This window comes from Diceros bicornis, chromosome 3 (assembly GCF_020826845.1).
Source record: "Diceros bicornis minor isolate mBicDic1 chromosome 3, mDicBic1.mat.cur, whole genome shotgun sequence".
NCBI classification, from domain to species: domain Eukaryota; kingdom Metazoa; phylum Chordata; class Mammalia; order Perissodactyla; family Rhinocerotidae; genus Diceros; species Diceros bicornis.
This window is the reverse complement of record NC_080742.1, coordinates 8,979,370-9,005,844: the sequence shown is the minus strand read 5'-3', so window position 1 is coordinate 9,005,844 and position 26,475 is coordinate 8,979,370. Positions and strand designations below refer to the sequence as shown.

Genomic DNA, 26,475 nt, shown 5'->3' with positions numbered 1-26,475 from the left:
CGTCTATACAATGGGGAAAAAATATTGTACCAACTCATAGAAGCATTACAAAAATTAAACAAGGAAATGCATGCAAAACAAAGCACAATGTCTTCTGTACAGGAAGTTCTCATGTTATTAGCTGCTAGCAAGGACCAAAGACTTAAAAAACATCTAGAGGCACCTTGATATCAGGTATTCCTCAGTCACTAGAAACAAGCACACAAATTAATGAAGTGCAGTCTTGAAATATTTCAGAGCCTGTTACTGCACCCTCTAATTTACAGTCATGTAAGTCCCAAACCAGCATTTACTGTGTTACTATTACTCCTACGAAATGGTGGGTTGATTTGAAATAACACTCAATCTATTCTGCAGCATCCAGCCATTCTAGTTTTTCTTTTTTAAGGCAAGGAAGTACAAAAGTTAACTTCATCCAGAGGAAAAAAGTTCTATAGCATGACATAAAGGCAAACATATCCAAAGCTTGACGGCTTTCATCCTTTAGATAAGCTTTTGTGGAATTAATGGCAGGGATCTCTAGAAGAAATGAGAGCAAAATTGACTCAACTTTTGGTGCCTATTAGTTGATGGTTGATATACATGTATATATGTTTGTGTGTTTATATATGTATAAAATATACATATTTTATACATATATAAACATATATGTATATAAAATCTGCCAAGAGAGAGTCAGAAGAGATAGTCGTTAAAAATATGTGCCCTAGAATTTCAGGAATAGTCGGTCCTGTCTACTATAAACCAGGGAAGTTCAAAAGGTAATTTGATCAAGAGGGACAAAAATGCCATAGCATGACATGAGGGCAAGCATATACGAAAACTTACCACTTTACTCTGTTGGGGAGGCTTTTGTGGAAGCTATAGCAGAGAACTCTAGAAGATGAGAGGAATTATTAGGCAATTGTCCATGCCCATTATTTGACAGTGTGTGTATATGTTAGTAATATATATATGTTTATAGAAGCACATATGTATATAATCTGCTGACAGACAGGAGAGATAGTCACTAAAAATATAAAAATTATGAGACTGCAATTCCAAAAATAACTGGTCTTTTCTACGTTAAACCTGAGAAGTTCAAAGGTTAAGTTGTTCAGGAGGGAAAAAAAGCCTATAGCATGACATAGAGGCAAACATAGACAATAACTTACTGCTTTTCTCTTTCGGATAAGCCATTGAGGAATCAGTAGGAGCGACAATTGAGGAGACAACTAGAAGAAATGGGAGCAAGTATTAGTCAATTATTCATGCCCATTTTTTGACCTTTTCCAAATCTGTTTATATGAGTTCGTATGCACACACACACACACACACACACACGTGCATAATGCACCGACAGAGAGACCGCCCTTAAAAATATGAGCTCTATGATTCAAAGAATAGTTCATCTGATTCTATGTAATTCAGTAGATCAAATTAATGTATTGTGTTTCTGCACATGAAGATGTTGACCTTCATGAAGAATACACTTTCTCTTCTTTATCACAACTGAACGGTAATATTGAAGACTATTTGCTTTCCTTCTGTATTCACAGCTCCTAGCACAGTGCCTAATACAAAAGAGGTGTTGGAAAAACACTTGTCAAAAGGAAAAAACAAGCACAAAGTGTGGTGCAGCACACGCTGCTGACATGAAGAGTTGCTCCCAAAATCAATTCTTCAAATCTTAGAATCCACTAAAGAATCTCACGTTTGAAGAAGTCTGGTTTTGGCAAATTTCCCATGAGAGCAACGGAATCAAGCATACCTTTCCAAAGCATGCATATCCTAATATCCCCAACTCCCGCAAGTGATTTTCTGGAGCTGTGGTGTTTGTGGACGTGACAACAATATGAATAAAAGCCAAAAGCTATTGAGTGATTATTACTGTGCCAGGAACGATGTTAAACGCTTCACGTGTATTATCTCGTTTAATGCTCCAGTCACACTGAGGTGAGTTGTAGTTTGAGGACTCAGTGTTATACACAAGAAAATAAGGTTGGGAGAATAAGTAAGTTGCTGAGAGTCATACCAGTGACGGCAGAACCAGCATTCAAAGGATCATTGTGGCAGATTCAGTGAGATAGAACACGTGGAAAGTACTTTGTAAAAATAATTCATAGAAACAGAAAATAATTTATAGAAAAACACCATAATTCTACCATTGTGGACACTAAGAACATCTCCCCTTCCAGATGTATTAAATATTCTCAGCAAATGACCTTTTCATTACAGGAGCTCGGCATTTCAGTGCAGTTCTTCCCAAAGATAGAAAGATAGGCCAAGTCACAATTATATCTCTCTGAACATATACAACCGGAGGTGAGACTTATGTACAGTATAAAGTAAAAGAAGGCAAATATGCAAAGATAAAAAGTTTTTTAAAGAAAATTGACTGTTGGATGGAGGAAAACAGAGTCCAAACCATTGTTTTGTTTTACCTTTTTTCTGCTACATGTGTTCTTGCTTATATGGATATGGTTTTTGTAGGCAATTTTATGCACTCAATGAGATATTTTTTTGGTGGCTCTAAAAGTGGGTTTGAGGTATAGAATTTGGAATAATTTCCAAGAATTAAAATGGTAGCATAGTCATATTTAGTTGTGAAAATGTCTTCAAGAACTGACACATGTATTAGCAGTATGTTTCTTTTCCTTAACAGTGACTTATTCATTAAAAGACAAATCAAAATCTCTTATTACTAAGCATTGATTGAAGTAAAAAAAATAAAGTAACAATTTTTCATAATAAAATCTGTGTATGTATACTAAGTTCTCTTTCCCAAACAAGGTTTGTCAAAAACTAGCTTTACCTTCTTCAAAACCACTTCCTTGATTTGTGCTTCCAAGTTATATTCTTAGCTTTTGTCAAAAACAAAAAACTTCCGAGAAACAGCATTAGAAATTTGGTGTAGAACAGCATTAAGAGAAATGTCTTCATTAGCTTTGTTGCCCGGAGACGCCCATGGGCGACATTTGTTTCAGAACTTAGGTGCCAAGCACAGCATATTATGAACTGGAACTTCTCTCCGATAATCATCATCATGGAAATTAACACGTCTTGTTTTTCCCAGATCACTAGAAAAATGAAAACCTAATAGTACACTTCAGCCCTGTGGTTTTACTAAACTTGTGCTTTCCCTGTTTGCTTCCCCTCTTAGCTGTAGAAATAGTAAATTAGGGCTGTTGTTTTAATCCTACATCAGAGAGATTCAAGAAAGGTTATTTAAAAATAAAATAAATACATAAATAAAAGAATCCATGTTATGTTTTCAAAAGCAAGTGTTTTCACTGACATAATTTCATTTGCTCTTCATCCCAGGCCCAGGAGAAAGCCAAGGCAGGTGTTCGAGCCTGATGTGATCCCTGAAGAAACTAAGGATCTGAGGAGATAAAAACTGACTCCAGAAATTTGGACTGGTGCAAAGCAAAGATCTTCGCACATTTTGTTCTGTGCTTTTCCCCACTGCTTCAAAAGGGCTTGTGAACCACAGAGCAAAGTACAAACTGACTCCTTCTTATCTACAGGTGTCCTAGGGCCTTCGGTCTGTTTTGTTCATTCTCAGGACTTGAAGTCCTGAGTCTAGAGAGTTACTGGACCATAGCAGGGACCAAGGCACATTCAGCCCTCTGCCCACACTGTCTAAATATGTGCAGCATCAGCATCAAAGAGATTCCTTTGTGACATCTTGCCTGAATCACGACTGACCCTGAGTGATTAGGAAAAGAATGTATTCTCTTACAATAGGGCAACCTCCTTGGGACAGTAATCCATCCCAGTGTGCTCATCCACACATCCCTTCCAGGCCTGGCACAGGCCAGTACTGCAGTAAATGTTTGTTAAGCAGCATGTACCAACTGCAAGAAATACATTCAGTATGTAGACTGAAAGTATGTGTGTACACATTAGCCTCACCCACTCTTAATTATGAAATTTCATCTTTCGGTGGTATATAAAACACAAATCTGGAAAACCTAAGACCATAGTAAAAGTGCAGTGGCCTAATTATTCAATTTTTTCTTGAACTGCAATCTGGCTCTCTCAAATGAACACCATTTTGTCACCTAAACACATTGTTTTGGGGTTAATACTTTGTCTATAGCAAGATGAATGTGACAGTGAGTTTGCTTGCTGAGTAGAACATGCCTGAAAGACATGTTATTGTTCTTATTTCCTGATCAAGCAAGACCACCAAAAGTGGAATCTCTTTTTGAGCATTTCTTGTGCGCTAAGTTGCTAGGTGCTTTTACATATCCTGTTTCATTTAAACCATACAACAACCCTAAAAAACATCATTGTGACCTTAGTATTTTGGAAGATGAAAATCAGGCTGGGAAGGTTAAGTAATTTTTTTTGTCTTTTTTATGTTCCAAAGCCGATCCTACTTTAATTTAATGGGGAAATAGAGGAACATTTTTGCTACCAATAAGTGAAACAACATTTAAGAAAGATTTATATTTGTTCGTTTTTCATTAGTACTTGACATAAATGGCGGGGTTTCCCTTTGAAAAAAAAAAGTGTTCTGGGAGGTTATATTTATATATACATACCTTTGTTCACTGAAGGAAAAAGAATCTCTTGGTCAACACCTCCTCTATTATTCTTGTGTTGGACGATACATCTGTGTTCTTTATCCATTGACTTTCCAGTCACGGTCAGCCAGCTGAATTTCATGTATGTGTCATGAGTCTTCATGGTTTTTCCCTGCTGGGATTCCAGAATTGTATTGCCGTTCTTTTCTTTCCAATATACCCTTATAACATCTGGGAAGAAATTCTCAAGAAGACAAAGATATGTTCCAGCATTATGGAGGTTTATTTCAGCAATTGAAGGAAGGAAAACGGTGGGCTTGGGGGAAACGTCTTCAGGAAGGCTTCTATCTGTGGGGGAGAATGGAACCACAATCAAAATAATCATTAGAGAAGCATGAACAGTGTGTGGTCTGGAACAACCTAGCACATAGTAAATGGAAGAAAAGCTACCATTGAATTAGTGCTTACCACGGACTTTCATCCACTATATGTTGTGAGGTATTTATTGGTCTTAATTTCGATGGGAAGACAGGTTCCAGAGGTTGCCCAGAGTCACAACTGTTAAGTGGCAGAGCATGGATTGAAACTTGGGGTTTGTTCCTTCTCCACAAGCTAAGATCAGGTGTGACTTTTTTTTTTTTTTTGTGAGGAACATCGGCCCTGAGCTAACATCTGCCATTCCTCCTCTTTTTTACTGAGGAAGACTGGCCCTGGGCTAACATCCATGCCCATCTTCCTCCACTTTATATGGGACGCCACCACAGCAAGGCTTGACAAGCGGTGCGTCAGTGTGCGCTGGGGATGGAACCGGCAAACCCCGGGCTGCCTCAGCGAGCGTGTGCAGCTAACCGCTTGCGCCACCGGGCCGGCCCCCACGTATGACTTTTAACTGTCCCATTTCAAGGCATCTAATATTCATGAACACATGTATTTTTTAAATCTCTTTCGTTCTATCATAGTGGAGTATGTTTGCAAGGTGGGTGGGTAGATGGTGGAGATGGGAGAGGACATCAGGTAACTTTGATTATCTCTCTACACGTGAGAATGTTTGGTCCTTTCTAAAGTACTTCTCTTTCTCATGCCATGAATTTTGTACCTTATGCTCTTTTTAGCCAAATAACACATTCTCGTGTTCTGCAACTCCGTGAAACCTCACTCTTCATTTAACTGTTTCTTGAATGAACTATATTTGTCTTATTTTCCATAAAAATAAATATCAGGAGGAAGTTTTTCATTTTTTTTAAAACAATGCACAGTCACCTATTAATGGCAATCCATTTCCATTGTACTCGACAATCAAGTTTACCTTTTAGCTCAAATATGGATCCCATGCGCAGTTCTGAGGTAATGGAGTTCTCCTACTTGACGTCAAATTTTATATGACATCTCAATTCCACATCTGAACCACCTCAGGTTTTCGAGAAGGGCAGTATTAAAGCTGCACCTCCAAATTATTTACAAAGGTTTTAATTTAGCGGCAAAATAGCAATATTTCTAAAACTTCCATTAAAAAATTTCTTGATTATTTTCAGAAATGTTACTACATTAATCTTATCAGGTAAAGGCACTTATCAGAATTTTGTTTCACTGTAGGTAATGTTCACCAAAAGCAAATTTTATTTTGGAATTTCATTTGAAGATTAAGCCTGATGAAGAGTACACATTTTCTATCTCAATTTCTCCCCCAAAATTTGAATCTACCCTATAAGGCTGCTGAAGTGTTTTAGAGCTCCACTATTTTCTTTATTTCACCTGCTAAATAAAGTATATATATAACAGGGATAATGTTAAATGTCACAGTTCCAGAGTCTCTTACAGACATAATGTCAGAATATATAACAAAACACCATAGTTTACAAAGGCATGTCACCTGAATGCTAGAATGTTAGTTGATTATATATTTATTGTTAATCTAACGATGCAAATTATAAATATTAAAACTCTTTTCAATTTGCTTTCCAACTGACACACAAATGCTTTACTAATATTCGCTTTGGGCTAGTTAGATGTTAAATTATTCAATGGACAATTTCTTAAGAAAAGAAGAATTAGATTTCTTACTTGAGAAGAACAGAAAAAAAATTCTTGAGAAATTCTGCCTGTATAGCAAAGCTTCTGATTTTTATAGTAAATTAGTAAGCAAACAATACTGAGTCTTTTACTCATGCTGTAAATATAATTAGGTCATAATGTGCTTAGTTTAATTTTATACATCTTCCTTTTAGTGTAAATGGTATTTTGTTGATTATAATAGTAAGACAGTATATTTCTCCAACATTAAACTTTGTTTGTAATTTTAAAAGTACGTTATATAAAACAAGATTAATTTTTCAATCATATATTATATTTACACAATTTTAATCTTTAGTCAATATATTAAAGAATCTAATTTTCATCTTAGGAACTTCTGTTTGTTCATAGGAGTGCTACTGATTTATTATAGTAAAGAAATTGAAAATCAAATGATGAATTGAAAAGTTTCTGTATGATAACACACTATTCTTGCCTCCTGTCCATTTTCCTTGGCTAGATTCTTTGTTCCATTCTTTTCTGGATAAAATGAATGTTGAATTTCCATAACTTTCTCAATGTAATAGTTAACTGAGCATTAAATGTATATTGTGTATATATGTTTAGTGCCTATATTTTAAATAATTATATTACATGTTTTTCTTTAAATATTCTTTTTAAACTTATTAACAGTATTCTTTATGGTCAAAATCATTTTCATGATGCATGGAATGGAAACCAGGTAAAAATATAAATAAACCCATCTAGTTCATTTATATACATCCATCTGCATAATCAAATAATAAATTTGAGTGAAATTGCCTGAGTTGTTTATATTTTATTAAGATGCAGCAACATGAATTCTACATAACTTTACCAAATGTCAACTATATTTTAGTTGAAAGTACGATATTTCAAACCTACATACTGATGTTGATTTAAGTGTTCGCTAGTTTCTTCCTGTAATTTTTATTTTATCAAATAAGTTGTTAAAGCTATTTCATATTTAAATATGTATTTCAAATTTATGACAAGTTTCTACCATAATTGATTTTACATCTTGAACATTTTCTCTATGAATTTAAACTCTTTTCCTGATATATGGGCATGAAGCCCAAACTTACTTGCTGTATATATTAGTTCCAATAAATGTTAGTGTTAGAGATGATATCAATTAAAATAGGTTTACGATTTAAAGCAAATAATATAACAAAATTTTTAAAAACACACATTTTAATCTCGTTTTTCTTGCCAAGTGAAGGAAAGTCTGCTAAAGAGAAACAAATACTTCGAAATTCATTTTGTGTGAGAGTGAAGAGTAAGTTAAGTTTCCATTTGAGCAGTTAGAGGTACAGCTGAATCCTCCGGAGAGTTGCGGCTCTGTCAATGTTATTGGCTGTAAACAACTTTTCACACAGGATAAAATTCTCCCTTTACATTTGAATCAGGGGAACTTGTATCTAGCAGCTATTACGTGTTAGACAATGTGCCAAGTACTTTATTCACACTATTTCATTCAATTCTCATACAACCTCTGCTGGATACATACTGTGATCCCATTTAATGGATAGCGAAACGGAGGCCAGAGAATAATCACCCAAGTTCACATAAGCAGGACGTAAGTGGTGGATCCAGGTCAGCCTGACTCCAAAGCCCAGGCTCTTTGACAATACCCTCTCACCGTTAGAAAGGAAATGTGTCACCTCACAAAACTCACTTATAATCGTAAACTTTGTCCATGGGACAAACACTTTCATGATACTTACATACGTCATACTTGAGTCCTTTATATAAGTCCATACGTACATAAAGCCAAATCTTGTTGCAATATTTGCACAAGGTTATCTATGCTGATCTTTGCCATAAGGATTTGTTTTAAAATTCCGCCTAAGATTTCTACATCCAATCCGCATCATACTCTTGTTTTTCCTAAACATTCTTAACTATTATTCAACTTTAATTACTTCTTGCCTTTCCTCCATTACCTTGAACATAACCCTCTATTACCTCTTATGGACCTAACGTCCCCACTCCTTAGGGACTCACAGTTGGTCTAACTACTTAACTCCTTGTGAATGTCCTCCTTGCTATGTCAGGCAGAGAACTGCCTCCAGGGACCTAGTTGGAGTTAGAAAACTTATCAATGAGACTAGAAGCTTTTGGAATATTGAGACTTGTTCTATCGTTGTCTTCTTCCCCAATTTATCTCCAGTATTCAGCACAGAAAATATCTTCAATGAATGTTTGCTGACAGAAGGAATGAGCAAATGAGGATGTAAACCATGCAAACTCTTTTCATGGACTTTGGAGCTGAAATGGCTTATTGAGCTTACAAATTCCCTTAAACTGGCCCATCTCTAGGCAATTCATCAAGACTTGTGATGTATAAATTTTGACTGATCTCAGCCTACCTCTAAGAAGCTACAGTAACAAGAAGTGAGATTTGTCAATGTTCTATAGTCATTTATTTGAAGAATTAATCTTTTGCACTGCTGTAGGGATAGATGAAAACCAATAACATAGGTTTTGAAGGTTATTGCAAGAAAGGAGCAGTATATTTTATCTTGACATATAGAGAAGAGGTAGTTAATAAAAGTGTCTCTCACCTAAAAGACTGTCTGCAAGAAAAGTATCTTGAACCAATAATGTATACAAATGGTTTACAGATACAGTCCAAAATATATCTAAATTTATAGCCTCAATCTATCATTTTGTGTGTGTGTATTCTAAAAGAAATTTCAATCTACTTACCAGTAGGGAATTCAACAAACCATTTATGAAGTAGTTTTCTTTTCATGTACGGTGACTAGTAGCTGCAAAATTGCTCTTCCTATGCTGAGGCCAATTGTGTGGCAGTCAGATAAGTGTTATTCTAAACTCTTTTTTCTAAAAAGCGTCTACTGATTTTTCATTACGTGGGTAAAAACAGAAAAAAAGTTACTTACCAGAGGGAGTTACTGTGAGCTTAGTCCCTTTTCCAAATGTCTTGATCCAGTATGAGCTGTCACACTGGTTACAGCTTCCACAAAAACGCAGCCCCCTCCTGAGCTTCATGTTGTAACTAGCAGTGAAAACACTGTACTGGCAACTTGATCTTGTGGGTTCCTTGGGAAGTCCTTGAACATAAGTTTTGTGGCATCAGATATTTTATAAGTTTTCCTCAGACAAATTGACCCAAACATCTGTTTTCAAATAAGGCACTAATCATTGAAAAGCACTGATGTAAAATGGAAAGAATAAGAGCAGAAGAAGAGATCAGGCCAAATGGTCAACCAACTACTTTTCTAAATTACTAGGAAAGCATATAGAGAATGAAGACTTTTTTTTTTTAATTTCCAGGTGTTCAATTGTGTTGAAACTGCAAAGAGATTGCATCAAAAGATAGGCCCTTTTGTTCTCACAAACAGTAGGGTTTCTTTGTTAGCAATTTGGGAATGTATTTCTGAAAGGTAGAAACTTTTCAGTAACTGAAATGGAAATATGCCAATGCAAATATACTTGAGAAACATGAACAAATTACTGCATTTTTTTTTCCTGAGGAAGATTAGCCCTGAGCTAACCTCTGTTGCCAATCCTCCTCTTTTTGCTGTGGAAGATTGGCCCTGGGCTAACATCCGTGCCTACCTTCCTCCACTCTACATGGGACACCACCACAGCATGGCTTGACAAGCGGCATGCTGGTCTACACTTGGCTTCCAAACCCGCGAACCCCGTGGCACCGAAGCAGATTGCGTGAACTTAACCACTACACCACCAGGCTGGCCCACAAATTTCTGCATTTTTAATGAAGCCACTATTACCATTTGGCAATATGATTTTCCATTTGGCAATGCCAAATAAGAAAATAATTTCTGTGATGACATTACTTTTCATGGTGTAAAAGAAGAAATTTAGGGAGATCTATCTCCTATGAAATAATAGATTCTTTAAGCTATAATTTGAAATCATATCAAGCATCTTTTGTGATCACAGGATGCTAAACAAGAAATCAACAGTAAGAAAAAAGCTGGAAAGTCATAAATGTGCTACTAACTATTGGTTCAATGAAGAAATCAAAGGACAAATAAAAAAATACCTAAATGAAAATGTAAATGAAACACAACACGCCAAAATCCATGGGATGCAGCAAAAGTGGCACAAAGAGGAAAGTTTATAGCAATACAGGCCTACTTCTAAAAACAAGAAAAATCTCAAATAAACATTTGAACTTGACACCTAAGGAACTAGAAAAAGAAGAACAAATGAAGTCCAAAATCATAGAAGGAAGGAAATACTAATAATCAGAGTAGAAATAAATGAAATAGAGACTAAAAAGAAAAAGGAAAGGATGAATGAAACTAATAGCTGGTTTTTTGAAAAGATAATAAAATGGGCAATTCTTTAATAGGCTCACTAAGAAAAAAAGAGAGAAGGCTCAAATAAATCTAAAATGAAAGAGGAGAAATTACAATAGATACTACAGAAATACAAAGGATTATAACAGAAAACTATGAAAAGCAATATGCAAACAAACTGGATAACCTAGAAGAAATGGGTAAATTCCCAGAACCATACAACCTTCCAAAACTAAATCAAGAACAAATAGAGAATCTGAATGGAGGAATCACTTGCAAGGAGATTGAAACAGCAATCAGAAACCTCAAAAAACACAAAAGTCCAAGACCAGACGACTTCTCTGGTGAATTCTACCAAACATTCAAAGAATATTTAATACCTATCCTTCTCAAACTTTTCCAAAGAATTAAAGAGGAAAGGGCGCATCCTAATTCATTTTACAAGCTCAAAATTACCCTCATGCCAAAAACAGACAAGGAGTACACAAAAAAGGAAAATTACAGACCAATATTGCTGATGAACATAGATGCAAAAATTATCAGTGATATATTAGCAGATTGAATACAACAATGCGTTAAAAGGATCATGTCTCAGTCTCAAGTGGTATTTCTTTCAGGAATGTAAGGGAGGTTCAACATCCACGAATCAATCAACGTGATACACCACATTAACTAAACTAAAAGTAAAAATCACATCATCATCTCAATAGATGCAGAGAAAAAATTTGACAAGATTGGCATCAATTTATCACAAAAACTCTCAACAAAATGTGTATAGAAGGAAAATACCTCAATGTAATGAAGGCATATACCAGTCAGTGGCATAGTTATTAAGTTCACGTGCTCCACTTCAGTGGCCCAGGGTTCGTTGGTTCAGACCCCAGGCATGGACCTACATACCACTCAACAAGCCATGCTGTGGTGGCATACCATATACAAAACAGCAGAAGATTGGCAAGATCTGAAGCTTAGATCTGAAATAGTTTTTTTCCCCCCACAAATAGCAGTGGAGGAGTTTCCTGTTTGGGGCTGGAGGATTAGTAATACAGGTTTTCTTATCTTTTCTTTTCTTTCCTTTTCTTTCCTTTTCTTTTCTTTTCTTGAGCTTCAAGAATCTGACTGGCTTTATGAGAAGATAGTGAATATAGTTATATCTTTTTTATGATTTTGCGTTAATACAGATATAAGAGCCACATAATTTCAGCAGTTGAACTACATAATTTTACAGACGAGAGAACAGAGGTCCAGAGAAGCTGGAGATCCACCCAAATTCCCGTGTGGGGTGGCACTAGGGGAGAAGTGGAAGGCAGAGGGCCTGGTGTCTCTCCAGGGTTGATTGCATCACCCTGCCACGAGAGTTATTATCTACCAACATGATCTCAGTATCAGGCCTGCTAATGGACAAGTGCACTGAGAAGTTGGCAAAATTGTTACCAGTGCATCTAATCACTGACTCCTCTGCTGCAAAGTTATTAACAGTTGGTTGGGCAGCAATTTAGAAACTGGATTTAGGGGCTGGCCCCGTGGCTTAGTGGTTAAGTGTGCGTGCTCTGCTACTGGCGGCCCAGGTTTGGATCCCGGGCGCGCACTGACGCACCACTTGTCAGGCCGTGCTGAGGCAGCGTCCCACATGCAGCAACTAGAAGGATGTGCAACTATGACATACGCCTATCTACTGGGGCTTTGGGGAGAAAAAGGGGGGGAAAAAAGGAGGAAGATTGGCAATAGATTAAAAAAAAAAAAAAGTAACTGGATTTAGGAATTGACTTCCAGTCTCAGCTTTTCGCCATTTTGTGGTAAATCTCCAGAGAGGCCTTTACCCTTGAAATTATTTGCAAAGTATTTCATTTATGCTTTTTTTCAGAGGAGATGGTCAGATTCTTAAATTGTTAGTTTGTAACAGTGCTATCCCATAGAAATAAATGTGAGTCACCAATTTGAGATACAAATTAATTTTTTTTAGGGGCTGTGTAAAAAAAAGTAAAAAGAAACAGGCAAAATTAATTTCTGGACTTTTTATTTAGTTCAAGATATCCAAAATATCATTTTAACATGCAACCAGTATAAAAAATTATTAATGATATATTTCACTTTTCTTATCTTATCTTCAAAATCTGGTTTGTATTTTACACATGCAGTCTGTCTCAGCTTGGCTTATTGGTCTGGCTACATTTCAAGTTCTCAATAGCCACAGGTGGCTAGTGGCTACTGGATTTACCAGCACAGATTCTCCACCAAATGCTTCAGAAACAGTGAGCTGGTTGATTTTTGGAAAGGGGGCTTCTGACCAGACAGCTCCCTGAGTGGGTGCCAGCCTGCGCACTAGCGTCTCTTTTTCTCATCCATTATCTGCAGTGGACTGGGGGAGGTGGCGTCCAGGAGAGTCTGGGATGTTGATGGATAACCCCAGGGTATCCAAAGGGACCTGGAGGTGGTGGAAGTTGCCAGGCCTTGACGAGTAGGGAGTCTGACTGCTTTTTGCACAGGGGCCAGGGTGGCTCGTGGGGCTGTACTGATTCCAGGCAGTGCAGTAGTATATGTCCATGTGTGCTTCTCTCCCCTCAGCACCCACAGGGTACACCCGGTGCCATACTTTACCTCCAACATGGTAACTTTATCTGCTTTTAGCACTGAATCCCACTGCACATCTGCCTTGAACATGGCCCAGTCAGAGGAGTCTCTCAGGGTTCTTGCCCTTCAATGATTATGGTGTCACAGCTGCATTCCCAAAGCTGCTCAAAGGAAGTTTAAAGGTGCTTACCACTCCCTCAAGGTTGTTTTTCAGAGCTATGTCTGGAAGAGATACCAGTGTCAATTGGTCTGAACCAGATCAAGCCTTACTGCAAGGGCAGTTCCTGGGCAGATGACATGAAGATCACCAGAAAATGCCCTTTTTCCTCATCTTAATACTAAAATCTCTGCCATAACAGGAGCGTACGCCTTATTCCCATAACATGTGATCTATGCGAGTGCAGGTTTTCAGCATGCACCTGCACCAGCTAATACCCACCTCTACATGTGATGACAAAACTTCACTTTTAAATATTCATTCCCCATCTGAAATAAAAGGACCTGTTTCCCTTTGTTCAGGGAGCGCCACGACTTTGGAAATGATTCTGTGTGGTCTGCTAATTGCTGCAAATATATTTTACTCTGTGTGTCAACTAATTCTGGTGGAGAGTCTGATCTTAACTCACCAGGGAGTGAACTCAATTTGGTTTGGTAGCAGTGGTACCAAGTGGATGTAGGTGACCGTGTTGTGGGCCATGCACGGCAGGATGGCCAAGCTGAGCCAGGGTGGCCGTGCACACCGCCACTGAGGCCAGCTGCTCCAGCCTGACCGCTGCCTCTTCACCCGCGAGGGAGACAGCGGTGAAGCAGGGGCGGCAAGAGCCTCAGACATTACTGTGCACCCCGCACCAGGAAACAAGGTTAGACTCACCAGGAGCAGGAGGGCCCACAGGAGGGCAAGGCAGCCCAGCACAGCCCTGCCTCCTGCCCTGGTGGAGAGAATCCTCGAGTGACCTCGTGGGAGGAGCCGCACCTTGGTGGGTGGTGGAGGCCAGGTTAGGGCCTGAGCTGCTGCTGCCCTGGGGGCACAAGGAGGCGACTGGTGAGAGAAATGAGGGAGGGAGGGGCCTTAGAGGGAAGAGACAGATGTGTGACCACAAGGTGAAAGGAGAGATGATAAATGGTGAGAGTTCTGAGAAGCCTAAATAATGTTCATGGAACAATAACAGCAATAATAACATTCTTTGATAGGACATGGACTACACTCTAGCACGGCACTAATTGGTTTATGTTTGTTTTATCAAACCCTGAAAATAGCCCTGTGGGATAAATATTATTAGACACAGTTTAGAAACAGGGAAAGTGGGGCTGGTATTTTAAGTCACTTTCCCAAGGCTCCACACTGTGAAAAATGACATGAGTGGAGTCATATTAAAATAGACCTGGAGTAACCATTTTAGAGGAATTGCTTATCTCATCCTGTTTTCTTTACCTTCCAAACTGGACCAAATTGCAAACATTCCAAGCATTCAGTATGGAGAAGAATATCTTGTTGTAAGAAGTGATGAAATTGGACTTTGCTGATAACCAAATTGCTAAGCAAACAATGAAGTACAAGTCTAGCTGTTTGCCTGATGACAGAATCTCAAGCCAATCTATGAAATGCGATCCTAGCCTTGCATCATCAAGTACCAATGAACCTTTCTTTAATACAACCTACATCATCTTCCTCCACTTTTTCCATAAACCCCTGAAGTCCTCTCCTACAACCAGGACGTCATTAGGGTTTCTATTGTAAATCTGTGCTCCCTGAATTGCAATTCTTGGATCCCAAATAAATGCTTTGCCTTTAAACTGATTTCTGTTTTTATGGGTTGACAACACCTACAAAGAATGAGGTAGGGATATGGAGCCAGATCTGGCTGGAGACAAATCTCATGCATCATTTACCACTTGATACTAATAGAGCAATGAGTGTGCTGCTTGCTTGAGAGGGAAGAACAAGCACAAAACAGCAATCCCTGCCAGAAACCCACGTGCACCATCTGAGCTAGCTTTGGGGCATTTTGCCCAGAGGTCCTATTAGAAGAAGACTTTAAATGCCCTAAAATAACATGATAGCTCTGTTGTCTTCGGATAGTTATGTCACCTCCTTTTCCTCATCTGTAAAATGGGACCTTACAGGGTTGTCTAGAGAGCAAACAGGATGATGTGAGCAAGGCATGTAGCACAGTCCCAGATGCACAGAAATGCTAAGGAAATGGAGGCGTTATTATTTCACCTGGAAAGTGAATAGGTTGCAGTAGATGATCTTTGGGGTCCACATAAAGTAGAAATGATAGGGAATATCACAGTTTTGGAGAATCAGGTTTACGTGTGTGTGTGAGTGCATAGCAAAAGGAAGAAGCCTGAACTAGGAAGCAGGGAGGGCCAGGGATCAGGACCATGTCCTCCAGTTCCAGCACCATATCCTCAGAAATGGTAAGACAGGGCATTGTGAAAGATCAGAAAGGAATGCATCTGAAATGAAGCTTTGAGAAACAGAGGTAGGGGGCCGGCCCCGTGGCATAATGGTTAAGTGCACGTGCTTGGCTGCTGGCGGCCCGGGTTCGGATCCTGGGTGTGCACCCATGCACCGCTTGTCAGGCCATGCTGTGGCGGCCTCCCGTATAAAGTGGAGGAAGACGGGCACAGATGTTAGCCCAGGGCCAGTCTTCCTCAGCAAAAGGAGGAGGATTGGCACGGATGTCAGCTCAGGGCTGATCTTCCTCATAAAAAAAAAAGAAAAGAAAAAAGAGAAATAGAGGTAGCCTACACTTTCAACTGATGGGAAGGTTTCTTTCCAGTTATACTAATTGTACCCAGAGCCTCCTGGGTATAGCTATGCTAGTTAGTTATGCTATTTTTACTGCGATGGCCAAGAGAAGAAGTAGTTGGAAAGGGGAATTGGCCTGGGAGCTAAGTTGTGGGTCTTTCAGCATGCACTACCAGACCCAGTTTCTGAGCAGCTCTTCTATAGTAAAAACTAAAAGTCAGACATGCTTAGCTATAACCAAGACGGAAGTCCCAAGTGTCCCCAAATGTAGGCTTTTGGGTTGTGCTTTATTTGTGAGATGTTGGCCAAATATAAAGGAACAGAATACTTTGCTATGTATAGGAGGAAGACAATTCCTCTACCCTCTAGGTCTTTCTGGCTGGTCTCAGAATTACATTGACACGAGACAAAATAACAGGAGAAAATCAAACAAAGCTTTATAACATGTATACATAGGAGAAATCCAGAAAAACAGAGTAACTCATCAGAATGCGAAAAGCCACCACGTTAAATATCATCTTCAGCTAAAGACAAAGGAAGGTGCTGGGGGTAGTGGTTTGGGACTTCAAATGGGAGGAGGGCAATTCACATGGAGATGGAAAAGCAAATGTTTATTAAACAGTGTTTGTTGGGCTATCTGTGGACAACGTTATCTTATGGTATTAGCTCCTTCCTGGAATAGGCCTTCTATCTTAAATTCTTTTAGGCCGTTAGGGAGAATGCCAAAGTTTCTTTCAGAGTGTTTTGTTCCTAAAAATAACCAAGGCAAGGAGACACATTTTGGGGTGGCCCATTCTGATCCCCCACAGTCTCACCTTTGAAACTTGAAGAAGCTTCATAGTCCAGAAGCTAAGTTGGTAGATTGTTCCATCTCACTGTACTCATTTCTTAGTCCTGATAATAGACAAGTCCAGTTAAATTCATTTTAGAAGACAGTGATGCAGGTGGGCTCCCAATGTTAGGCCTAGATATTGTATAATCAAGCAACCAGGTATTTTCTTTTTTTTTGTGAGGAAGACCAGCCCTGAGCTAACATCCGATGCCAATCCTCCTCTTTTTTGCTGAGGAAGACTGGCCTTGGGCTAACATCTGTGCCCATATCCTCTACTTTATATGGATGCTGCCATAGCATGGCTTAACAAGCGGTGCGTCGGTGCACACCCGGGATCCAAACCGGCGAACCCCAGGCCACGGCAGTGGAGCATGCGCACTTAACAGCTCGCACCATGGGGCCAGCCCCTGTTTCCCACTTTTTTTTTTTATTGATGTTTTAATAGTTTTAACATTGTGAAATTTTGGGTTGTACATTTTTGTTTGTCCATCACCATATATATGTCTCCCTTCACCCCTTGTGCCCACCCCCCACCCCCATTGCCCTTGGTAACCACAATACAGTTTTCTCTGTCCATGTGTTGGTTTATATTCCACATATGAGTGAGATCACACAGTGTTTGTCTTTCTCTTTATGGCTTACTTCACTTAACATAATACCCTCCAGGCCCATCCATGTTGTTGCAAGTGGGACGATTTTGTCTTTTTCTATGGCTGAGTAGTATTCCATTGTATATATATATACCACATCTTCTTGATCCAATTGTCAGTCAAGGGACATTTAGGTTGTTTCCATTTATTGGCTATAGTGAATAATGCTGCAATGAAAATAGGGGTGCATAAGCCTCTTTGGATTGTTGATTTCAGGTTCGTTGGATAGATTCCCAGTAGTGGGATAGCTGGATCACAGGGTATTTCTATTTTTAATTTTTTGAGGAATCTCCATACCATTTTCCATAGAGGCTGCACCAGTTTGCATTTCCACCAGCTGTGTATGAGGGTTCCTGTTTCTCCACATCCTCTCCAACATTTGTTGTTTTTTTGTCTTGGTGATTATAGCCATTCTAACTGGCGTGAGGTGATATCTTAGTTGTTTTGATTTGCATTTCCCTGATGATTAGTGATGTTGAACATCTTTTCATGTGCCTATTGGCCATCTATATGTCTTCTTTGGAGAAGTGTCTGTTCATTTCCTCTGCCCATTTTTTGATTGGGTTGTTTGTTTTTTTGTTGTTCAGTTGTGTGAGTTCTTTATATATCATGGAGATCAACGTCTTGTCTGATATATGTTTTGCAAATATTTTCTCCCAGCCAGTGGGTTGTCTGTTCATCTTGATTCTGGTTTCGTTTGTCTTGTAAAAGCTTTTTAATCTGATAAAGTCCCACTTGCAACCAGGTATTTAATAAGAAATATTTCTATGTATACAAAAAGAAAAATAAGGTTAATGTTTAGAGCAAATTATAAACCATTTTCTGAGCCCTAGAGATAGTCAGTCTAGAAAATTTTTAAATGTCAGGATCGAAGCATGTTTTGCAGCTTAAAATGTCTCTGATGATGTCATCTCATGTTCAGGTATCCTTTTGAGTGGCTCACATAGCAACCGGGCATGCTATTGTGGTGATCTCTCTTAAGTTTATATCTAGTTATCCAGCTTTAGTTTGCCAGTCTTCAGGAAAAAGGGTTATTTCAGTTCTTAATGATTTCAAATGAAAATGATGGAAAAAATTTAAATCCTTAGTTTGGAGATTTGTAGCCAGATATTTCAGGAGACTAGAATTTAGGATCCAGTCCAGTTTACAGGTAGAAAACAAAGACCTCGATCTCAAAGACAATAACAGAACTACAATCTAATATTCACAAATGCATATTATAGTTTTTTACTGAAACATAGTTTTTCTCTCTAAAATCACCCTCACTTTCACCAAAGATAGCCAAATTAAGACTAGTTGGTTTGTAAAGTAAGTCTAGTTTCAATAAAATTGGCCCAATTATTTACTTAAGTACAGGAAGAATAGCAATTGATCATATAGGTTTCTTTAAACCTGCTTTGCTGGAACTTTTTATGAGGAATCTCAGATTGAACTTTGTAGGCCTTTTGAGACAAGGAAAGCAAAACCAAGGACTTGTCAACAGATTCCACCTGCAATACCTACAGATTTGGATGAATTCCTCTATTCTCTTGAGGTTTCCCCAAATATTTCCAGGTTCCTTGCACCTGCCAGGATGTGACCATTTACTCACATGGTAAGGTTGCTGGGAACACTGTAAACAAGGTACCAGGCCAATATTTCCAAGTGGCTTTATTCCATAAAGTCCAATCTTTGTTCCTCAAAAGCTGTCTGGTCATATCTGACTCTATGCATGTTTCTTTCAAATATGACATTCCAGTCAAAGCCTTGATTATATAACTGATGTTTCCAATTGTGTCTTGTTATAAGGAGAACAGAGTCTTAATGAATTTATGTAAACTACTATATTGCTGTGAAAATAAGAATATTTACTAACTAAAAGTTTCTAAATTCTGAAAGGATCAGGTAGAGAGAAAAAGATAAATGTTTCAATTCTGCTTACAAAAGCATAATTTACCAAATTGTTATAAGTAATAGCTTAAGAGAAAAGAGAAATGATCTCCTTAAATCTGACAAAACAAAACATTTTTTAAATAATCAGCAATATTTTAAATGAAAAGTCATGTAAATTATAATCATCCTTAGTTCATTTAGTCCCATGTAATCAAATCTTGATCTTCTGTTAGTAGTTTCATGAAGTCATCAGTTTCTCCATTAAAGTTCCGTAATTTTTTTACCCAGTTCAGTTTTATGATCTGAAACTTTATTAGAAACCTGTATTTTAGAGTAAGCATCAGACTCCTACCCATGATTCTCTCTAAAGATGAAACATTTTTGCAAAAGCATCAGAGTAAAACAAAACTAGCTGACAAAAGACTTAAAAATGGCAATTGACAAAGAAACTCGGTTAATTCTGTGACATTTAACATTTTAAGATAAGAACTATAATTATGACTGATGCCCAGGACAGATCAGAATTTTAGGAATGTTATATAATTTTTAAAACACTATGTCAATATATTTATCCACCCAATATTATAGATTCATATGAAACAATGTATAGTTATCCATTTAACCACAGTGGCAATTAAGGAATTTTAGGTAAATGCAGAAAATTAAATAGCTGAAGAAATCCCTTTAGTACCTGTGATTAAAGACCTGATAAAAACAATATAAGAAATTTATTTTGATAAAACATAAAAACCTTTCATAATCTTTTTACCAAGAGCAGACTAAAAGTTTAAGAAAATTATCCTTTTAAGAGAGGGGGAAAAAAACAAATTCTAACCTTGCACCAGCTTACTTTTGATATTAAAACTCATTTACTTAATTAAATTTATTTCAATATTAGTCAACATGATCATGCACAACTCTTTCCTTAGGGTTCTTCCTCCATAAACCTTCTATACCCTTCTTTTTTTTACATACAGAATTTGTCCCATGTTTTGTTTTGTTTTTTTTCCTTTTATTCTTTCCTAGTACTTTAGGACAAATTTATCTTTCTTAACAAAACAAAGAAAAATATTTCCATTCCATTTTATACCTTTTTTACTGAAAACATACATCTTACTTTCCTTGAATATAAAGACGTTTTGTTTACTAATTTTTGGTAGCTTTAATTACATATATTAATTAGAATTCTTAATCCTTATAGACATTAATTTTTAGTGAAAACTAAGAAGTAAGCAATTATGAACTGTCTCCCACATCAGCATTCTGTGGCTTGGCAAGTTTATAAATATTTTTTATTATTTCTAGAAACATGTTACTTCATAGTACAATCTTTTAATAAAACACAAGACATGTTTACTGATAGCCTCAAACACCTTTTTAGTTTCTCTGTAATAAGAAGTCGAGTAGGTAAACCTATATTTAATAATTAATGCCTAATATTTTATCTTATTTGGAAATCATCTAGATGTTCAATGAATTTTCCAGCATTTGATTTTACCTAGAAAAATTTCAGTTTCAAGTTACCAAAGAGATTTTGGAAGTTATTTTAAGTACACATGTCATATACTATAATTATTGCTAAAAGTTTATATATAAACTCTTATCTCACTTATATCTAAATTATTTGTTCCCAACAATTATGTTTAGATTACCCATGAAAACTTCATGAGACATTAGACAAAATTAGCTATCATTTTAAGTTATTTTGCTGACAAATTTTTAAAAGAGATAACATGAGCTTGTTTGGCTAGTAAAACCAGGGTGCATGTTTGCATCGGATCCAATATTGATAACTCTGAGAATATGTCTATTTTAATCAAACCAACAAATTTAAACAAGTTTTCATTTACCAAAGATTATTTCGTATAATGTTAACTTGAAAAACATTTGGGTTAGTATCTATTATGTTTAGAAATAATTTATGTAAGCATTTACTTTAAGCCAATTAAATAGAGCTCTTAATTTTGACCATACCCTCCAGAGGTAAAATATCACACATATATAGCATATGTATAGTCACACAGACACAAAGACTCAACAACAATTGTTTTAAAACTTCAAGATAATGTACCACATCCTTAAAAGCCTGCAGAAAGCATTTAACAAAGGTCCTCTTTCTAAGTGTACAATTTAACCCTAGAAAAATTTGCCTTGTGGGGGGGGGGGAATTTTTTTATTATCTTTCTTATTAGCAACTGATATTAGTCTCTAGTTTTTATCTCATACAGTGTAGGCTCAGGCAACCTTATTGGTTTCCCTTTAGTATGTTTAATTAACATTATCTGAAGGGTTGATTTATATGTTGTCTTATAATCGGGCAGGGGAAATGTTCCCCGGTAAGACACAATGTGTATGCCCATAATACAATCTATAATACAATGAGGCAAAAGACATGCAATCACTTCACATAAAGCCCATAAACGTATCAATTTTTCCACAAAATTTTATCTGAATTCTACCAACTCTTACACTTCTAATCAGAGCTTCCATTAGGACTTTATCAGTAGGTTTTGGTCTTATGATATCACATAGGGGAAGCATTCCCAGTCAGACATTTTTAAAACATACTCAGCCAAAGTTGATATAACCTTTTTATATAAAATTAGCTCAAACATTTCAAACTTTATAATCTTATTAACACTTATACTTTTACATTATCTCAATTCAATTGTAGTTTGTGTTAGGGTCTTAATGCTAGTCATTATTTTTTGTATTTCCTCTTTAATTTTGTCTTTTCATAGGTAACAATAAAACATTTATGAAGAGAGCTCTCAAAAAAGTTTTTTCGAATTTAGAAGATTTTCCAATTTAAATGGTCCACGATCTGGCCGCATTGACAAGTAGGATCTTAATAGCAACTCAAACCAATAAGCCTTTTACAGCTTAACCATGGACACAAGAGGCAACCCCAGATGAGAGTGCAAAAGAAGCAGCCCTCACAAGATCCAGAAAGTTCACTCCCAAAAGTAGTCTAAGAAAGCAAAGGCCTTTGTTGCTAGGCAGAGTGCACTAACAAGCAACACAAGTTGAAACGACAAAGAACCCTAATGAAAGCAACTGGGACTCCTGATGACAAACTCCCCCGTGAGCTGACAGAGCCACACAAAGAGAGTGCATCTCAGAATCCCAGTCTATTCCACTGGCCAACATGATGTACGCTGGTAAGTGCATCCTCTGGATGGCAGAGACCAAAGAAGTCACAAAGCCAATCTCTCAAGACATAGAACAAGACAAAAGAAAGAACCTCGTAACCCATGGACTGTGGAACTGGCCCAGATAACAGGCTCATAGAGGTGCTTGCATCTTGCCCTATGGTTTTTCTTTTTTATGACAAATGGCACAAAAGACAGAACAAGAAAAAATAGTGACCATGTCTGAGAGGAAAAGGATCAATATACCAATGAGTACTCAAACCAAATTTCCCAGAGTTGCTGAGTCCAAGAAGCTAGCTTCTCCAATATTTTCACCTGTTAGTCTCAACTTAGAAAAGGAAGCAAAACACACCACTCTTGCTTCCATTGGACCCTGCAGGCAGAGATCTGGGAGATTCACGTGGTAAGAACTCTTACCTCCTGCTGGTTCCTGTCAGGGGTCCAGTAAGTCTCAGCTACAGTAGTCCAGGAGCAAGCAGCATCCAGCCTGTTAAGTTTTTTGTTTTTTGCTCTTTGTGACTTTTTTTTAAGGAAGATTAGCCCTGAGCTAACATTCAATGCCAATCCTCCTCTTTTTTTCTCTGAGGAAGATTGGCCCTCGGCTAAAATCTGTGCCCATCTTCCTCTACTTTATATGGGACGCCACCACAGCATGGCTTGACAAGCAGTGCATCGGTACACCCCTGGTATCTGAAACTGCGAACCCCAGGCCACCAAAGCAGAGCGCATGCACTTAACCACTACACCACCAGGCCAGCCCCACCAGCCAGTTAAGTTTTATCCTGTCCAAGTCACCAAACGGTAGGAGACTAAGACAAGTCCTCTACCCTCTGGGTCTTTCTGGCTGGTCTAAGAATTACATTGACATGAGACAGACTAACAGGAGAAAATGAAGCAAAGCTTTATAGCATGTATACATGGGAGAAACCCAGAAAAACAGAGTAACTCACCAGAATGTCCAAAGCCACCACCTTAAATATTATCTTCAGGTAAAGAGAAAAGAAAATGTTGAGGGTAGTGGTTTGGGACTTCTAAGGGGAAGAGGGCAATTCACACGGAGATGGAAAAGCAAATGTTTGTTAAGCAAGTGTTCGTTGGGCCATCTGTAGACAATGTTATCTTATGATATTAGCTCCTTCCTGGAATAGGTCTTTTGTCTTAGATTTTTTTGGTAGTTAGGGGGAAGGTCAAAGTGTCTTTCAGAGTCTTTTGTTCTTAAGAATAATCAAAGCAAAGAGACATATTTTGGGGTGGCCAATTCTGATGCCCTACAGCTAAAAGATTATTCCGGGGTTATCATTTATACCTTCCGCATATATCTAGTCCATTTGTGGTAAAATGCTAAGTGGAAAAGAAAGTGACAATTCTGCTAATATCTGCATAGCAAAAGGACAGGTGGAAAGAGTTTCAATATAGTCAGTGAGAAATTGGGTGGTGAGAAATTGGATGAACTGTTTTCTTTCTATTTTTGTCTCTTCTAGCTTTTCACCAATAAGAAAAGATTGCTTTGGGGGAGAAAATTCACAACCACTTACTGGCTTATGAAAAAAATTTATTTTATTTCACACTGTGAACATTCAAAGCTGTTTCTTTCTATTATTATAGCCATTTTTATCAATTACTACTCAAATTTAAGGCTCAACAACTGTTGACAATAACCAGCCAGAGATTTTAATGAAGTCTGTTCCCAACCGCCAGCCAAATCCTCTTTTCAGCTTGCCAAATTACAAAAATAATAGAATTTAGTATTGAGATTGATGCTTTTATTCAAGGGAACACAATCCACGGACTGGGGACCACAGCACCTCACAGGCAGAGGAGCCTTTTTCTCGGGGGTTTTGGGCAAGAGGACTTCTATGGAGCCATAGAAGCAGCCACTCAGAAACAGGGCAGGACTAACTGCGAGGTCAGCGATTTCCTTATAAGGCCAGCCGGTCAAATAGGGAATAAGGAAAGAGTACTTGGCTTCAGGTGATTGGCTGGGGTTGCACATCTGACCTTATCGAGAACAGGGAGATCATTACAGATTCTTGGCAGTTGGGGACTGGCTGGCTGGATAGACTGCATTTCTGGTCAAGAGCAGCATTTACAGGGACAGGAAAGTCATCTAGGTTTCAGTTTGCTGACCTGACACCCTGGGCAGGAACAGCTCCATCTTGGGCCTAGAAGGTGATTTCAGCAGATGACATTTGTTTTCCTTTCCTCTACTTCTCTTCCTGCTGTGGTGTGTCTGAGCTCATCTCTAAGGGGCACTGAAAGGTTATACTCCTCCAAAAGAGACACGTGTTTAAGAAATAATAGAGGAAAATCCTTAGGCAGGACACAGTTAAAGAGTCCCTCTCAGCCCTCATGTGGAGTCTAGAGGGTTCTCATCAAGACCCCAGTGCTCTCCAGGAAAAGAGAAATAGGCGTTGCTTGTGGGAGCAGGACCTACTCTCATCCCGGGTCTTCCTGCTGCTGCCAGGAATGAACCCGCTCTGATGGAAGCAGACCTCAGCCAGCCTGGGAGCAGTGGGTGGGTGCGAGCAGATCCGGACTCAGGCACATGGGTGTGCAGAGATCCAGGTACTGAAGTTTGGACCTTTTAATGTCACCTCTGAGCCCCTGGCATACTTTATCTGACCCTGGACAGTGCTCTTCTGGCCAACACAGACTCTGAGAACTATTCTAATCTGACTTCTTCATTTGAGTCACATGGAATGAATTAGATGTACACATGAGGACAATTATTAGTGAAATGGACAAGCCTGGAAAACCAAAAAGAAGAAAGCCATTGACATTTTTTGATGAGAGGACTGTGGATACAATTTTCTTTCCTTTATCTCTAATTTACGTCTTTATAACACTGTGTGTTGAGTAAATATTAATTCTTTTAAAAAAGCATTTGTCTTGTATTAGAATTAGTAACCCCATTTTTAAACCCAAGTCATAAGTTTGCTAAGGAAACATAAGAGCTTAGACACTTGAAGATGAAAGAGTAACCCTTCCTACCAGAAGCCTCATTGTTTCTCATTTTTTAAAGATGACAAAAAAGCTCCCAAAATATGGGTGACTCCTTCAACATTACAGGCCTATGAGCAGCTGAGGCAGGATCAGCATACCCACTCTCTCCTTTCTAGTGTGAGCAACTTTCATGCAGTCAACCTGTCATCTCAAGTTCAACAGCCTCATCCAGAGCACCCAGTCTACGTCAGGTGTGGGGCCAGGCCCTTTCACAGCAGTAACCTTGTGTTTATAACCAGTGAAGGGAATGAACCTCTGTGAGGCGCACACCAGTATTCTCAGTCAACAGATGGTGAAAGTCGGGCTCCCTGGACGTTCCTCACAAAGGTCTACTTAAAGAGCTGACAAAGCCCAAGATTTCTCAGGTATGGGGAAACTTCCTTGTAAAGAACATGAAAAGACACCATCACGTGTCCATTCATAAGCCCAGAAGGAATTCAGAGAATGAAACAAAGGTGCACCATAAAGGGATTATGAGAATTTGGTTTGAAGAAAATAGAAGACATTGAGTATGATTTGTCTTAGGGGTGTGTGCAAATCAGGAAGAGGAAGAATTGAGAGTGAAGTGTGTTATTGGCATTGGTGCTGGTGGTGCTGTGGTTTCCAACGTGGGTGCATAAGACACTACATTGGTGTGTGAGAAGAAAGTGTTAGAACTACTATTTGTATTTGTTTTTATCACATATTTTTAAATTATTTATTTTTTGTTTGGTAATATGCACAATGCATTTTTACCATAGTTCTTATGACATATTACCTAATACACAAATTAATGTATATAT

At 38.1% G+C, this 26,475-nt stretch overlaps 1 gene segment (V, D, J or C); it reads right to left on the bottom strand.

Moving 5' to 3' along the window:
- Positions 1 to 26,475, bottom strand: part of LOC131392781 (T cell receptor gamma constant 2-like) — a 34,854-nt gene that overhangs the window by 5,678 nt on the left and 2,701 nt on the right. The window contains 5 exon segments of the C gene segment in view: positions 472 to 519; positions 1,155 to 1,214; positions 4,533 to 4,862; positions 9,470 to 9,509; positions 20,629 to 20,636. Coding sequence covers positions 472 to 519; positions 1,155 to 1,214; positions 4,533 to 4,862; positions 9,470 to 9,509; positions 20,629 to 20,636 — 486 coding nt within the window.